This window comes from Lepus europaeus, chromosome 15 (genome assembly GCF_033115175.1).
Source record: "Lepus europaeus isolate LE1 chromosome 15, mLepTim1.pri, whole genome shotgun sequence".
Classification (NCBI taxonomy): domain Eukaryota; kingdom Metazoa; phylum Chordata; class Mammalia; order Lagomorpha; family Leporidae; genus Lepus; species Lepus europaeus.
In genome coordinates, this window is record NC_084841.1 from 71,084,699 (window position 1) to 71,101,074 (window position 16,376).

A 16,376-nucleotide genomic window follows, 5' to 3' on the forward strand; every position below is an offset into this window, starting at 1 on the left:
TATATATTTGATTAGTTTTCTAGTTTTCTGTGGTGGGAAGGTATTTAAGTTTATGTTATTACATCATGAACAGAAGTGACCATATCAATCTAATTACTTTTATGCCCATTATCTGAGACATATTTTTTTGGTAATTATTTTTAAGATAAATTTTTTGTCTCTAAGGTCAGCCAGTCATTGTTTTATTTTCTGTTCTTTGGTCTGGAATCTTCCAAATAAAAATACTATGTGTGGTGCCTGGGAAAGCAGAGGAGGACAATCCAAGTGCTTGGGTCCCTGCACCCATGTAGGAGACTCAGAACAAGCTCCTGACTCCTGGCTTTGGAAAGACCCAGCTCCAGCCATTGTGGCCATTTGGGGAGTAAACCAAAGGATACAAGAGCTCTCTTGATGTCTTTTCCTCTCTGTAATTCTGCCTTTCAAATAATGTAAACAAATCTGAAAAAAGAACTCCATGTGAAAGATTAGCCCTTTTAAATGATTCTCTCCTTTAAATTCCCTCTTCAACAGATGCTTAATGTTCATATATTCTCCAATTTAATCTCTAGCTTTTTTCCTTCTTCTATTTTCTGAACAAGAGATAAAATCTTAAGGAATCAAGACGCAAACTTAAAAACACAATAATTATCAAATTGAGACAAACTTCTTATTGCTGCTATGGTTAAAAGGAATGATAAATGCATACAATTTCAATTTTAGAAGAGGAAATTTGACTTAAACACCAATTCCAGTAGTGATTATTGTGGTCAATCAGTGTTGAATCATTTTGAATACATCATTGATATAACCAGATTAGATCTGTGGATGCTTTTCTCCCTACCTGATGCTTTTGGATACCCCTTCAATACTTATTTTATAATATATTTCCTTCTTGAAAATATTATACTAAAGGAGCCAGATTATTGATATTTTTTAAGTTAACACTTGTGTTAGTCCATGTGTTTTAATATTTACTTGTTTTCCTATTTTAAAATTGTTACCATGAATGTGTGTACATGCAATGAAGCATGTAATTATTTCTCAAGAAAATAAATAAGTGGATTATTGAATATGTTTTCATTTAATGGAGTTAATTCCTTGAAAATACACATTTTTGGGGAGTGCATATTGTAGCACACTTGGTTAAGTTGCTGCTTAGGATGCTCATATGAAGTCCCACCTCCACTTCCCATCCAGCTTCCTGCTGGTACACCTAGCAGCTAGCAGGTACTCAAGTACTTGAGTCCCTGAAGTCACTTGGGAGACCCAGATGGAGTTCCCAGTTCCTGGCTTCAGCTTGGGCCAGTTGTGGCTGTTGTGGGACTTTGGGGAGTGAAACAAAGGATGAAAGATCTTTCTCTCTCATATTCACATGCTGCCTTTCCAATAAATATTCTGTATGTTTTGGTTTTGATGTTCTAGTAAACCTGATAGAGACAAAAATTTGCTAGAGTATTTATTTAAACTCCATCTACTTCCTGAAGGATTTGTAACATCAGGTATGATGTTATGCCAAGTACTGTTTTTGGAAAGCACTGGGGTTACTACTTTTCTTTTCTCCCCTTTTCTTGCCTCGTCCCTTCCCTTCCTAATGAAAGAATACACACCCATGTATACACACCAAAAATCAAATTCAATAGGCATTTACAAAGTGTCTGTTATGTGGTAGGAATTTCTTTATATATTGAGGAGTTAGCAAAAGTAAGAAAGAAAAACATTTTACACTTATGGAGCTCATTTTCCACTGGCAGGAGATTGGAAAAGAACCACACATAAGCAAACAAGAGTACAAACAAATAAGACATTGAAGTGTCAATAAGTGAAATAGCATGAAATAAAATAGTGAAGTATAAAAGTAACTTTTTAAAAAATATTTATTTATTTATTTGAAAGGCAGAATGGCAGAGACAGAGACAGAGAGATCTTCCATCTGCTGGTTCACTCCCCAAATGGCCTCAATGGTAGGAGATGGGCCAATCTGAAGCCAGGAGCCTGGAGCTTCTTCTGGGTCTCCCAAATGGGTGCAGGGGCCCAAGAACTTGGGACATCTTCCACTGTTTCCCAGGTGAATGAGCAAGGAGCTGGATCAGAAGTAGAGCAGCTGGAACTTGAACCAGAGCCCATATGGGATGCTGGCACTGCTGGTGGTGGCAGTACCCACAATGCGCAGTACTGTCCCAAAAGTGACTTTTACAGTTATAGCTGATTTAGGTAATCAAAGTTAAGCTGAGAGGTGAATGACAAGAAGTCAGATGTAGGAAGTTAGATGGCCATAACGCAAGTGTGTTCCAGGGATGGCCACCACCCCTTTTCTCAAGCAAAAAGATGAGACACGAAGTTAGTGAGTGGCTGGGGCAGGGTATGATATGCTGCATTGTGGTGCAGCAGGTTAAGCTGCAGCTTCCAGCGTCAGCATCCCATGCTGCACTGCTGATGCCAGCCCAGGTGCCTGACTTCCCGACCAGCTTTCTGTTAATGCGCCTGGGAAGGCAGCATCTGATGGCCAATTGTTTGAGCTCCTGCCGCTGGCACTGCAGACCAGGATGAGCTCCTGGCTCCTGGCTTCAGCCTGGACCAGTCCTGGCCACGGTGGTCATTTGGGAAGTGAAGCTGTGAATGGAAGATCTCCCTCCTTCTCTCTCTGACACTCTGCCTTTTTTCAAACAAATGAATAAATCTTTTTAAAAAATAGAAACCAGGAATCAGATGACACAAGGCTTTGTAACCTATCTCCCAAAACACTCTTCTGGACAACTGCACATTTTAGCAAACATGTTTTTTTTAGAATATATCCGTGAGAATGCTTTAATTTTTCCATATGCAGTTTATAGATACCATTTTTCTGCTTATGGCTGCATTTTTGGAGGCTGTTAATCTACATCCAATTTTGAATGTCTGGAAACTGTGACCTGATGAACTCATTTATATACCTTTCCCAGTCACTTTTTGGCTCATTTGTACCTGCCAAAAGAGGGTGATAACTGGACAGCTGTGCACCTTATTGATACATATTATCTTAATTACCTTTCACACTGGGTTGAAAGGTTTGTGATAAGTGACACTGGTTCTTTAGCCTATCATCAGAGTTCGGCTCTTGTACTTTAATGAGTACATAGCAGGCTAGTTTCTATGCATATTATACATGCTCATTTGCAGTCTTAAGTTTCTCAGGGATTGGGGCACTGAGGCTCTGACTATCCTCGCTATCACTGCCATCACAGCAAGTATTAAGATGCTGATTATGTTGCAGCTGATGAAGAAAGCAGAGAAGGTCAAAATCCCCCGTGTAACACCAGCTGTAAATGCGCCTATAGTAAGAAAGTGTTTCTTTTCCAGAACAACCTCGAATGGGAAAACATGGAGCACATTTTTGTGCCCATCTGTTTGTGGCAAAGCTTAGAAAATATTGTTGAGTGATTTGAGGACTAGTTTCTGGGTCTCTTCCACATTCTTTCAAGTATTTCATAATTTGGCAGCCATGGAGAACACTTTGAATGCAATTGGCTTAAAGAGCTAACTCATATTGGCTCTAGAATATTGAAATGCCATTCCAAAGAGCGACATTCTATTCCTACATGCATATTTCATAACCCCCGCAGTTAACGCAAAGGAACAAACTCCCCACGCAGACCCATCTGAGCTATTTGCGTCATCACGCTCTGAATCTGTGATCATTTTTCTTCCTCTCAGCTGACAAATCAGCTAAATTGGTATTGATGATGGCAACAATTGGGGAGGTTAAGTGAAATTAGAATATTTGAAAGGAATTCTACCTTCTATATAAAGCCTACCGTATGGTTCTCAAAAAAGCTTCACTCTATCAACATCTTGCAAAATTGGACAGGGATTCTAAAAACTGCATCTCTCATTCTCAACCACCGAAAGGTAAATATTGCCTCAAGAGAAAGTGGTTACAGCTTTATGGAGGCAATGATGTTACGAAGGGAAAGGGAGACAGTACCCCTCCTCAGTATTCTAGCACAAGACTAAAGGTGCAGTTTGCCTGTGTCACAATTCCTCTTTTTTTTTTTTTTTTGGGACAGGTAGAATTAGACAGTGAGAGAGAGAGAGAGACAGAGAGAAAGGTCTTCTTTCCATTGGTTCACCCCCCAAATGGCTGCTATGGCTGGAACTATGCTGATCTGAAGCCAGGAGCCAGGTGCTTCTTCCTGGTCTCCCATGCAGGTGCAGGGCCCAAGCACTTGGGCCATCCTCCACTGCCTTCCCAGGCCACAGCAGAGAGCTGGCCTGGAAGAGGAACAACCGGGACTAGAACCTGGTGCCCATATGGGATGCTGGCACTGCAGGCTCAGGATTAACCAAGTGAGCCATGGCGGCGGCCCACAATTCCTCATTTGTAAAACTAACTTTACGGAATGAAAAAAAAAAAAAACTTTCCTGAGGATGAGTTGTGAAGGATCCAAAACTGTCTTTGTGAGAATTTCTATTTAATTTTTGAGATTGCCACCTATAGCTGTGATTTGGCAAGTGTTTCTTTTCCAAATGCTTCATCACCTTTCATAGTTAGGAAAAGTGAATTTGAAGTACATTTTATCTGCTATCTTTTTTTTTTTTTTTTTTTAGTGTTAACAGTAATTTTACGTGACAGCAGTTGGTTGAAATCCTGGATATAAATCTATCCAAAAAAAGCAAAAGGCAGTGGGAAGAGATTTATTGATTTCCTATTATGTCCTACACAGTAGGAACAAGAAAACATTCCTGCCCTCAAGTAGTTTATTCTGTATTGAGAGATTGGAGCAAACAGAAGGAAAGTCCAAATCAACCTTATGTATGTGTGTGTTTGTTGGGGGCACGCAGAGGGAACACGCAGCCAGAGAGAAGGCTTCCTGAAGCAAATAATGCCTAAGTTGAGATCTGAAGGTGACCCAGAAGGTTGGCCAGAGATAGTGGATGTTGAAAGGGTGCCTTGTGTCAGACACAAACATAAGCAAAGCCTTGGGATGGAGAACACAGTCCATTTTGAGAACCATAGTTCAGTCTGACTAAATCATTAATTTCATTTAATTGCAACATTGTCTTATCATCCTTATCCCATACACTAAATGGCTTAAATGACACATACTTATTTCTCTCTCTCTCTCTCTTTTCTCTCTCTCTCTCTTTTTTTTTTATAGACAGAGTTAGACAGAGAGAGAGAGAGAGAGACAGAGAGAAAGGTCTTCCTTCCGTTGGTTCACCCCCCAGATAGCTGCTACGGCCGTGCTCTGCACCGATCCGAAGCCAGGAACCAGATACTTCTTCCTGGTCTCCCATACGGGTGCAGGGCCCAAGCACTTGTGCCATCTTCCACTGCCTTTCCAAGCCACAGCAGAGAGCTGGACTGGAAGAGGAGCAACCGGGACAGAATCTGGTGCCACAACTGGGACTTGAACCTGGGGTGCCGGTGCCACAGGTGGAGGATTAGCCTAGTGATCCGGGGTGCCAGCCAACACATGTCTATTTCTCACAGTTCCATTGACTGAGAAGTTCCTCATCAAGGGGCCAGCAGGTTTGCTTGTGGCTGGGGGCCCACTTCCTGGCTTGCAAATTTCTCTCATTCTCACCATATCCTTACACAGTGAAAAGAGGAAGCTCTGGTATCTCCTCCTCCTCTTCTTTTTTTTTTAAAGATTTATTTATTTAATTGAAAGGCAGAGTTATAGGGAGGGAGGGAGGGAGAGAATGAGAGAGAGAGAGAGAGAGAGAGACAGAGAGAATAGGAGAGAGAGAGAGAAATAAAGAGATCGTCCATCCACAGGTTCATTCTCCAAATGGCTGGGCCAATCCAAAGCCAGGAGCCAGGAGCCAGGAGCGAGGAGCCAGGAACTTCTTCCAGGTCTCTCACAAGGGTGCAGGGGCCCTAGGACTTGGGCCATCTTCCTCTGCTTTCCCAGGCCATAACAGCTGGATGGGAAGTGGAGCAGCTGGGACTTGAACTGCCTCCTATATGGGATGCCAGCATTGCAGGTGGCAGCTTTACCTGCCATGTCACAGCGCTGGCCCGTATTTCCTCCTCTTACAGGCCCATAATTCCATTCGGTGTCTGTATGCTCATCCTAATTTAAAACTATTTTTATCTTCAAAAGGCTGCTCCTCTTGATACATTGGGGGTTACAGCTTTGCTATTGAGATTCAGACATGGTGAGGGCGTAGACATTCAGTCCATAACAAATGGAATTTTTAAGAGAATCAAAATATAGTAAGTTATTAATTACTATTAAATTCTTCATTAATTGTTATCAACAACAGTTGTGTGTAGGACTTTACTTCTAATGCACAATTAAAACTCTTTGAATTGTTTCATAGGACACTTTCCATATCTAGTTCTTTCTAGAAATCTTGAAACTAGAATTAAAAAGTAAATTCTTCCTACCATGATTTTCCTAGTATAGTCTTTGATGTAGTTTACAACAAATTGTGCTTCATCTCTGGCTGAAAATAGTACACAGACATGGACTGGGACTATCTTGTAGAACTAGTGCTCTGAGAGTGGATAGACTAGGGTTACAAACAAATCACCTCTAACTGCTTCACTTAAAAAATAATTTTTAAAGAGAGAGAGACTGAAAGAGAGAGAGAGAGGGATAGAGAAGGATTGAGCTCACATACACTGGTTCATTCCCCAAATGCCTGTAATGGCTATTGTTGGGCTGGTGCCAGGAACTCAATCCAGGTCTCTCAGACAGGTGGCAGGAAACCAACTACTTGAGCCATCACTGCTGCCTCCCAGGATCTGCATTAGCAGTAAGCAGGAGTCAGGAGCAGGAGCTGAGAGTCGAATCCAGGTACCCCAATGTGGGATGTGGGCATCCTGACGGGTAGCTGAACCACCACGTAGACACCCGCCATTGCTTAACTATGTCGGAGAATAAAGATAATTATGCTCAGACACCTCCTTTCCTGTCTTTTTCTAAACTCAATTTCTTGACACGTGAAGACAATAACACTGGTATTCTCCTTAGAGAGGCATGAAAGCATAGCCTAGATGCCTTTTTGAAAAATAACAAAGTTAGATATTGTATAAGTCACAGTCCAGGCAGGAAACAGAATTCACACAGTGATTTAAAGAGGAGAGTGTAATTTAAGAATTACCAATTTTAACAGGGGACTAATTAAGATGTCAAGGGAACCCTAGTGTCTATTCTGGGGCTGCAAATCAAGGAAGGAACAAACTTGGCAGTATGGCCCTGTCTCAAGCCTGAGACTCAGACCTCCTTTAGAAGGTGTGGTTGTAGGTCACTAGGTGGAAGGGCAGTTCATGAGGCTGCATGGCTGGAGCAGGCCAGAGTCTCCAGGAAGGTAGGAGGTACAGGGCTGGTGCATGGGGGAGTTCGAATGTTAGAATCAGCAGGTGTTTCAAACCTTGGAGTATGTGATGTCTGTGCCAAGAGGGCTCAAGGCAGTGGTCACCCGACTGGGATTGGAACTGGGAGCTCACTGTTGCTACATGCTCTGTGCCAGGGGTAGGACCGGTGTTGAATGTCTCCATTCTCATTCCTCTGACTGCCACATAGTAGGGACAAGAAGAAACAAACAGGGCTATATAAGAATCTGGAAGAGAGAGGCCTCTCTTTTCTCCTGTAATGGCCTTGCAGTCCTCTGTACTGGAAACAACTTAGCATTGTGATCCCTGCAAAGGAGAATTGCTTAAATGGATTAACTCCATAGCCACAGAGCAGATAGTGAAGAATATATATGGATTCAAGCAACAATAAATTGATAACTGACACAGAAATAAATGGAAGATCAATCGGCAAAGGCAAATTGTAATCCTATTCTCTCCTGGGCTAAGGGCATTATGGAGATGTCTGCCTGTGACTGCTGGTCCTCTCCTGTTGCACTCTGTAGTACTACATGCCTAGAATTTGATCTGGATGAATATTGTAGTGTGGAAAATTTCCATTGGCTTTAGTCCTTGTTTCTTCACTCTACTCCACACCTGCACAGGTGTATACACACACAGCCGATCACACGCATGTGCACACACATGCACACAGACTTTACATGAATTCTGATCTCAGCTCTGCCAGTTATTAGACTCATAGTTCTTCATGAGTTAATCTGCTTACTTGAAAGTAGCAATGATACATATTCTCACAATGTTGTAAGGATTAAAAATGTTTGTAAAAATTAAGGCACTACATTTTTGCCAAATTCAAATTCATGGTCAATTCTGACTTGAGAACCATTGTTTAACAGTACAAAAAGGATAAAGATTAGAGCTGATTTTTTCTTCATATACTTAGAGGAAACTCACAGGAAATCCTAATGGTGGTAGTTCTAAAGATAGGAAAATATCTACGGTTTGCAATTAAATTGATTAATGTTTTATAAAATGATTTAAAATGACACTCTTTTTTAAAAAAAGATTTATTTATTTTATTTGAAAGGCAAAGTTACAGAGAAAAAGAGAGGCAGAGACAGAGAAAGACACCTTCCATCTGCTGGCCAGAGCCAGGCAGATCCGAAGCAAGGAGCCAGAAGCTTCTTCCAGGTCTCACACACCTGTGCAGGGGCCCAAGCATTTGCACTGTTTTCTGTTGCTTTCCCAGGCACATATGCAGGGAGTCAGAATGGAAGTGGAGGGTCCAGGACTTAAACCAGCACCCATATGGGATGCTGGCGCCCATATGGAATGCCTGTGCCGCAGGTGGCGGCTTTGCCTGCTAAGCCACCTCCACAAACTCAACTTTCTAAAGGTCTCAGACATCCATGAGAAGATAAAAAAATGATTAATTACTGCTCTATTTACATGAATGTTTGAAAGTTAGAATGGTAGAGTTGATTAGTCAATTGATGTGGTTATTTTAACAAGGTCTCTCCCTTCTGATCAGTAATTATCTCTCTCATTCAATATAATTCCAGATTAAATTCTCTCTCTCTCTCTCACTTTCCTCTCTCTCTCTCTCTTACTCCAATCAATAGAAAATATTCATGATTGAAACGTGAATGATGTTGATTAACTTCAAACTCTTCTATCCTTTTATGCCTCAGAGGCATAAGGAAACTGTAAAACCTGATTGCTTCTTTCAAGGGTAGGTTTGATGAGGAGTGAATAGTCATGGAGAAATTGGTAGGGCAAGGTATTAAATGCTAACTGGGGAAAGTTAAAAAGGCCTGCTGTTTTAGGTTTTTTTTCTGGGTCCCTATGTCTTCAGAGACATAGACATTGCTGGGTACGGGGAGGCCACACCTCCCTTTGGGGAAGAACAGAATATCCCTCCTTAGTTTTATGATTTGCTTTGGGGCAGGAGGGCAGGTGGAAGGTCAGTGAGAGATTTCTACGACCGATGCTATTTCTCAAATTCCTTCAGCTGAGAATATTCAATGTAACCTGGTGTCATACTTTAAGATCTGCCGTGGCCCAGGAAAGCAGTGGAGGATGGTCCAAGTCCTTGGGCCCTGCACCCACATGGGAGACCAGGAGGAAGTACCTGGCTCCTGGCTTCGGATTGGCACAGTGCGCAAGCCGGAGCGGCCATTTGGTGGGTGAACCAATGGAAGGAAGAGCTTTCTCTCTGTCTCTCTCTTCTCTCTCTCTCTCTAGCTCTGCTTTAAAAAAAAAAAAAAAAAAAGATGGCATGTCCAGTATCCCATTGAACATACCTGCATTTTAGTATACAATAGTTTGTTCTCAATAATATTTTATGGGGATAATAATAATAGCAATAAGGTAAATACTATATGGTTGATTACAGTAATATCAGTGCATTTAAATCTTTTATTTGTTTGAAGTATTCGGTGCTTTCCCTTTTCAACTTATCATATTTAGAGTTGCTTTCCACAAATCAGTAATTATAGCTAAGATTTATTTATGCTTTACTATATACTAGGCTTTGTTTTTGGTATTTTATGTGTGCTAACTTATCTGATTCTTATAATAATGCTAAAAAGTAAGAATTTATTCACAATGAAGAAATTATTAAATTCACTAATAAATTTCATAATTACCATTCACTAATGAAGAAATTGAGGCACTAAGAAGTTAACCCATCAAGGTCATTTGACCAGTGGGTAGAAAATATATTGCTAGAATACTGGCAGTCTGACTCCACTGTTCAAGTTTTTACCCACTACTCTCTACTGACATTTGGGACACTTCCCCATTCTCAAGTACAACAAACGACTGAACATGGAATACCCACTAGCTGCCGTTTTCCAGTGGCCACTGTATGCCAGGCCCTTGACAGGATGCATTGCGTAACTACATGGGGCACAGTTCCACAGGATTCGCTTTGGTTTGATATTCTCTGGAGAGGCTTGCCCAATAACTCAAAGAAAGTGAGGTTTAGGTAAGTAATTTGCCCGAAATTATATACAGTGCTTGTAAATGGTAGAATTGGGATTTTATACATGAATCTACTTGACGTCTCTCAGGCTTAACATCCCTAATAAAGAGAAAGATGTATCTTTTAGCTTCTAGATGGTTATAGAAAAAGATGTATCTTAGCTTCTAGATGGTTATAGAAGAAAAAAAGAAGCTTGCCTTCTCTTGTTTTCGGAGGAGCCATAGTTTCTGCAAATACTTCTTTTCACATCCTCTTTACTCCTCAAACTTGCTTTCTCTTTTTCTGTTGTACTGCAATCATCAGAGAAGGATGATGAGGGGCTCAATCAGATAAGTGTTCAGCTCGAGATATGGATTCTGAGGTGCCAGTATTGAAGTGGAGCTGGTTAACCCGCTGCTTGTGACACCAGCATCCCATATGGCAATGCGGGTTTTAGTCCTGGCTATTTTGCTTCTGATCCAGCTCCCTGCTAATGTGCCTGGGAAAGCAGTGAAAGATGGCTCAAGTACCTGGTCCCCCACTGCCCACGTGGGAGACCAGAATGGAATTCTGGGCTCCTGGCTTTGACCTGACCATTGTAGCTGTATGGGGAGTGAACCAGCAGGTAGAAAGTCTCTGTCTCTGTCTCTCCCTCTTTTTCTGTCACTCTGCCTTTCACATAAATAAAAAATAAACCCCAAAAAGATACAGATACTGACTCAGTTAATTAACTTTTCAGACCATATTCATGAAGAAAATGCAAGAAGACTAATGACAAACTTTACTAACAAGTTTTCTTTTAGTCTATTGCTGTGGCGTTCTTGCCCTGTTTGGGTCAGTTTTTGTTTGAGTAGCATTTGAGTGATTCATAATTCTGGAAATTGAAGGAGATTTGACAAGTGCCTGAGCGGTCTTTTCAGTTTTCCTTGCAACCTTTGAAAGGGATTATTGTTCTGAGGAAAAAATGAGCAGATGGTGCCTCAAGCAGTTGGCCAAATGTCTGTAACAATACTATCACTTGACTCTGTGTCATCGTCTGGAGCATCTGTCAGGAGGGAGAGCTATGCCTCTGTGCTTCTCCCTTCCACAATTAATCACACCTCTCTTCCTTTTTCCACTGTTCAGCATGTTGTCTTTTCGAGAAGCTGGTGCCAGGGGATTTCAGTGACTCTCTGACATACTTCAGAAAAGATGCTACAACAATAGCATTATTGGGAGTCCAATGAGACAGAAAGAGACTTTGCCAGGAGAGAGGTTGGCATTTGTTTAGCTATTTTTGACAAGCAGACTATACAGAGTCAGTCACTTAATCTCAAGTGAATCATGATCTATGATGACATCTCAAGAAAGAAAAAAAAAAATGTAATATGCGATGGACCCTCTACAACCTCTTTCCCCTCCATCATTCTGACTTATTTCCAGCCAGGCTATATTCAAATGTGTACATGGTGAAAAACATCAATCATTAATCTTTGTGGTAAAAATTTGTCATTATTATCTGATGAAATGCCTGTGTCAGAGATCACATGTCCAAATACAACAGTATGTATAATATTGTCTTTGCCAATGTATTGTAGTTCCTCATGATAGGGGCTAACTTAAGCCAAAATTTATTATTTTCGGTTCTTGCATTTTCCTTAGATAAGAATTCTAAGCACAGGCTCAAACACAGCCTGCAACATGGTAAAACTTACAGTTTATTTAGAGAGTGAGAGGAAAACACAGGAACGTGAAGGGAGAGTGGGCCAAGAAGGCTAAACAGGGAATTATACCAGCTGTTTCCAGGGAGCAGGCCAGAGGCTGCAAGTGAGAGAGCACAGGCAAGAGGGCAGGCCAGAGAAGAGAAGGGCAGGCCCAGTGCGCTGCAGGCCTCTTAGTCACTCCCAGAAGGGGAGGGGTTACATAGTCTGATTGACAGCTGGGTAGATACAGGTGAGATTACTTGCGGTCTCCAGATCATGGACCTAGGTTTATCTCCCTAGTTAGTCCCTTATCACTCAGAGAAACAGAATCGATACCAAGATAGAAATATCTCCCTATATACTCTTCTGGTTCTATTTCTCTGGAGCATAATACATGCTACTAACACATTGCTACACTTTATATATAATACAACTGCCTTTTTGTGGTCTGGCTGAAAGGCCTGTGAGAGCATTTCAGGCATGGAAAGCCGAGACTCTGTGGCAAAAAATATCCTACACAAAGGATCTCTGTGAGTGAGACCCCAGTGAAAAAAAGGGGCCATCAAAGAAGAATGTACTTTTCTCTGAAGGGAGGAGAGAACTTCCACTTTGCTGATGGCCTTGTCCAAATACTGATGGAGTCTGTGGTCACAAAAGGCTTCCATAGCCTTGGCAGCTCATGGCAAGAGTGTCGAGTGATCACTGACATAATAAATAAGAGTGTTAATTGTTAAATGAACAACAGAAGTCACTATGCACTTACTCCCCATGTAGAATCTCTGTCCTTAGTGAGTTGTACTATGAGAATTGACTGCAAAACTTATTCTCAAACTGTATTTTATATGTTGTGTGTGTGTGTCTGTGTGCAAACTGTTGAAATCTTTATTTAGCATAGAGTTGGTCCTCTGTATATAAAGTTAAAGTAAAAATGAACCATAATGAAGAATGGGATGAGAGAGGGAGTAGGAGGTGGGATGGGAGTTGGGGTTGGAGGGTGGGTATAGGGGAAAGAACCACTATATTCCTAAAGTTTTATCTATGAAAAATGCATTCATTAAATAAAAGCTTTTTTAAAAAAAATATATGGCCTCACACGGGTGTGAAACTCAGACATTCTATGATCTGCCATCTGCATGAACCAAGAGAGCCAACAGTGAATTCAGCCCTTATCTGAAGGCCTGAGAACCTGGGGATGGGCCCATGGTGTAAGTTTCAGAGTAATATGAAGGGCTGAAAACCAGGGGCATTGTGTCCAAGGGAAATGACTGGGTGTTCCAGCTCACACAGAGCTGATCTGTCCTTCCTCCACCTTTTTGTTCTCTTTGAGTCCTCAATGGATCAGATGATCTGCAGGCACATTGGTAAGGGTGATTTCTTTACTCAGTGTACTGATGCCAATGCTAACCTCTTTCAGAAACACCCTCTTAGACATACCCAGAAAATACATTTTACGCAGTATCTGGGTGCCCCTTAGCTCAGTCAAATTTATATATATATATATATATATATAATTGACCTCTACAATCAGTTAAGGCAGAATCATAAATATGCATGGCTATGCTTCTTCACAGAAGAAAGAACTGGAGCCAGGCACCAAGTAGGAGGAGTCACTATCATAATAAAGAAACCACTGATCACAGCTGTTAGTATTTCTCATTGGCACCAGCTACCTGGTGTTGAAACTAACTTCCAGGTGGTTGGTAATAGAAATGAGACTCCCTTTCTAGGCCTACTGCCTACCTATGGACTGGAGGCTTTCCTTTGGTTGGGGTGCACTGTTAATACCCATGTTCTGAGTGCACTTGGTCCAGATGGTGAAGCAGTGGTTACATGCTGAGAGAGGCCAGCTGAATGATCTCCAGCTGCTGCATCTTTTCCCTTGCAAATGAATGCTCCCCTGGAGCAGGTGGTCCAGCGTTGTCTCCACCCTTAGATCTAGAGCCTTTGCTCAGAGCATTTATCTGGGGGAAGAAATCAGGACACAAGAAAACAAAAAAGGGAAATCACCTTTGAGAAGCCATAATAAAGAACAGCCCTTGTCTAGACGGTTGAGGAACACTTCTGTTTTTTTTTTTTTTTTTCCACTCTTTCTTTCCTTCTGTTTCTTTTCTTTCCTAGACCAAGCAGGAGAGGGAGGACAAAGAAGGTAGAAGAGAGGGTGGGAGGGTGGGTGCGGTGGGAAGAATTATTACGTTCCTAATGTTGTATTTATGAGATATATATATATATATATATATATAAAGATATTCTGATCTCTTTCCGAAGGAATGGACTTCATTTACACCAGACTGGGATGGAGGTTAAGGCTAAGAGGGTTATCAAGAACACTGGAGTTACTGTGAAATGCAGTTGATATTGCTTAGCCTTTGGGCTGGGACGTTTGCAGGAAAAACTGAGTAAGAAAATTATGAGGAGCTCTCCTGGGGTCAGAAGAAATATCAAGCACTACCCTCAGAATCTGTTTTTTTCAAACAGCAACAGTTTTTTTTTTTTTTTAATTTTGTATGGCAATTTATGCCTCAGAACAGTCTTGAACACAATAGAGGAGCCAGCTGGTGATTGATGGGATTTAATAGCTGAGTTATCAGGATCTCCAAATATAAAAATGCCCATTTTTATCAGACAGAAAATTATGACTAATGTGGTACTCTAGGCCTTCTTCTCAAGATGTAGAGCCAATGGAAAGACAGAATACTCTAATTAGAAGCTGGTCAGATTGACTCACAGGTAACCTAAGTATTCTTTTACTTTACAATTATGATCCTACTTCATAATCCAATCATTGTATACTCTTCTATGAAGCTGAAGACTAATTTTGTCACAATTCACAAGGCCAAATTCACTCCAAAATATTTTCATATTTTGTCACTTGTTGAAGCTTTTCTGCTAACTACTGATTTGTTACCTCATAGGTCCAAAACTCTGAATTTTCTCTTTACATGAATTATATATTAAATTCTACTGTATATACCTCATTTTATTTTAAAAATTAATTTATTTGAAAAGCAGAGAGAGAGAAAGTGCTAATGCACTGGTTTACTTATGAAATTCTCACAACAGCCTGGCCTGGATCAGGTTGAAGTCATGAGCTGAGAACTAAATCAACTTCTCCCACATGGGCAGTGGAAACCCAATTGCATGAGCCATTACTGCTGCCTCCCAGGATCTGCATCTGCAGGAAGCTGGAATCAGAGTGGAGCAGAGACCTGAGTCTAGGGACTCCAATACAGATAGATGTATCCCAAGTGATATCTTAATTGCTAAAGTGCCCACCCTGTACATATTTTTAAAAATGACAACAAGGCATGGTTTTTCTAGATGTAATGGATGTCATCCCTATAGAAACCCCAAGCCAAACTACTCCAATTGAAATACACATGTAGATTCTAAAACATATATTTAAAGATGAGATTCATTTTAGTTATAGATATTGAACTATAATATAATTAGAATTAGATATATTATTATATGATTTCCAAGTTGAGAAACTTTGATCTGACTTTAAAAATCTTACTTTAAATACACATACACACACAAACATACACATATAACTCAGAATGCTCCTATGTCCAATAAAATACTTTTGTGATTTTTCATATTTGATAGTAAAATATTTTCTCAAACATATGAATGAAAGTATCCAATTCTGCCATGACATTTTCATATGGATCTTTGTGTGGAGATAAGTTTTTATTTGTCTTGGATAACTGTTAAGGAGTGGAATTTTTTTACTTCAAGAATCAACCCAATAAATATTAAGCAAGCTATTTAAATAGACATTTCAACCTAGAAGATTCAAAACAGACAAACGAGCACACGCAAAAATGTTTGACATCCTTAGTCATTACAGAAATGCAAATTTAAACTACAACGATATACTAGTCTACAGGTATTAAAAAGACTAAAATCAAAGAGTAGCAAAATGCCAAAGAATGTGAAGTAGCCTGTGTTGGTGGGTTTACAAAATGCTATAGCTCCTTTGAAGAGTAGCTTGGTACAGGCTCACAAGCTAGTTTCCTACACCTAGCTTAAGTAAATGGCTCCACCTAGTGATTATATGGAAGAAAGTGCTTAAAACATGATATTTATACTTGAATCGGAAGAACTGCAAAGGGTCAACTTTATCTTGCTTTTTATTCTTACTGTAATCAAGGTAAGACGATTCCAAATAATAATCAAATGTATAAAACAAACTCTTTCAACATGCATTTTCTTTTTGTTTTTGTTTTGACAGGCAGAGTGGACAGTGAGAGAGAGAGAGACAGAGAGAAAGGTCTTCCTTTGCCATTGGTTCACCTCCATGCTGCGGCCGGCGCACCATGCTGATCCGAAGGCAGGAGCCAGGTGCTTCTCCTGGTCTCCCATAGGGTGCAGGGCCCAAGCACTTGGGCCATCCTCCACTGCCTTCCCGGGCCATAGCAGAGAGCTGGCCTGGAAGAGGAGCAAC

The 16,376-nt window shown here is 40.7% G+C and overlaps 1 protein-coding gene across 1 annotated transcript in view; it reads left to right on the plus strand.

The window, feature by feature from the left end:
- Positions 1–3,773: 3,773 nt before the first annotated feature.
- SLCO6A1 (solute carrier organic anion transporter family member 6A1) overlaps positions 3,774–16,376 on the plus strand; it is a 138,109-nt gene continuing 125,506 nt past the window's right edge. The window contains exon 1 of the mRNA XM_062211958.1: positions 3,774–3,864. Within this exon, the coding sequence (XP_062067942.1) occupies positions 3,774–3,864 (91 nt within the window). The remainder of the gene's footprint in view (positions 3,865–16,376) is intronic.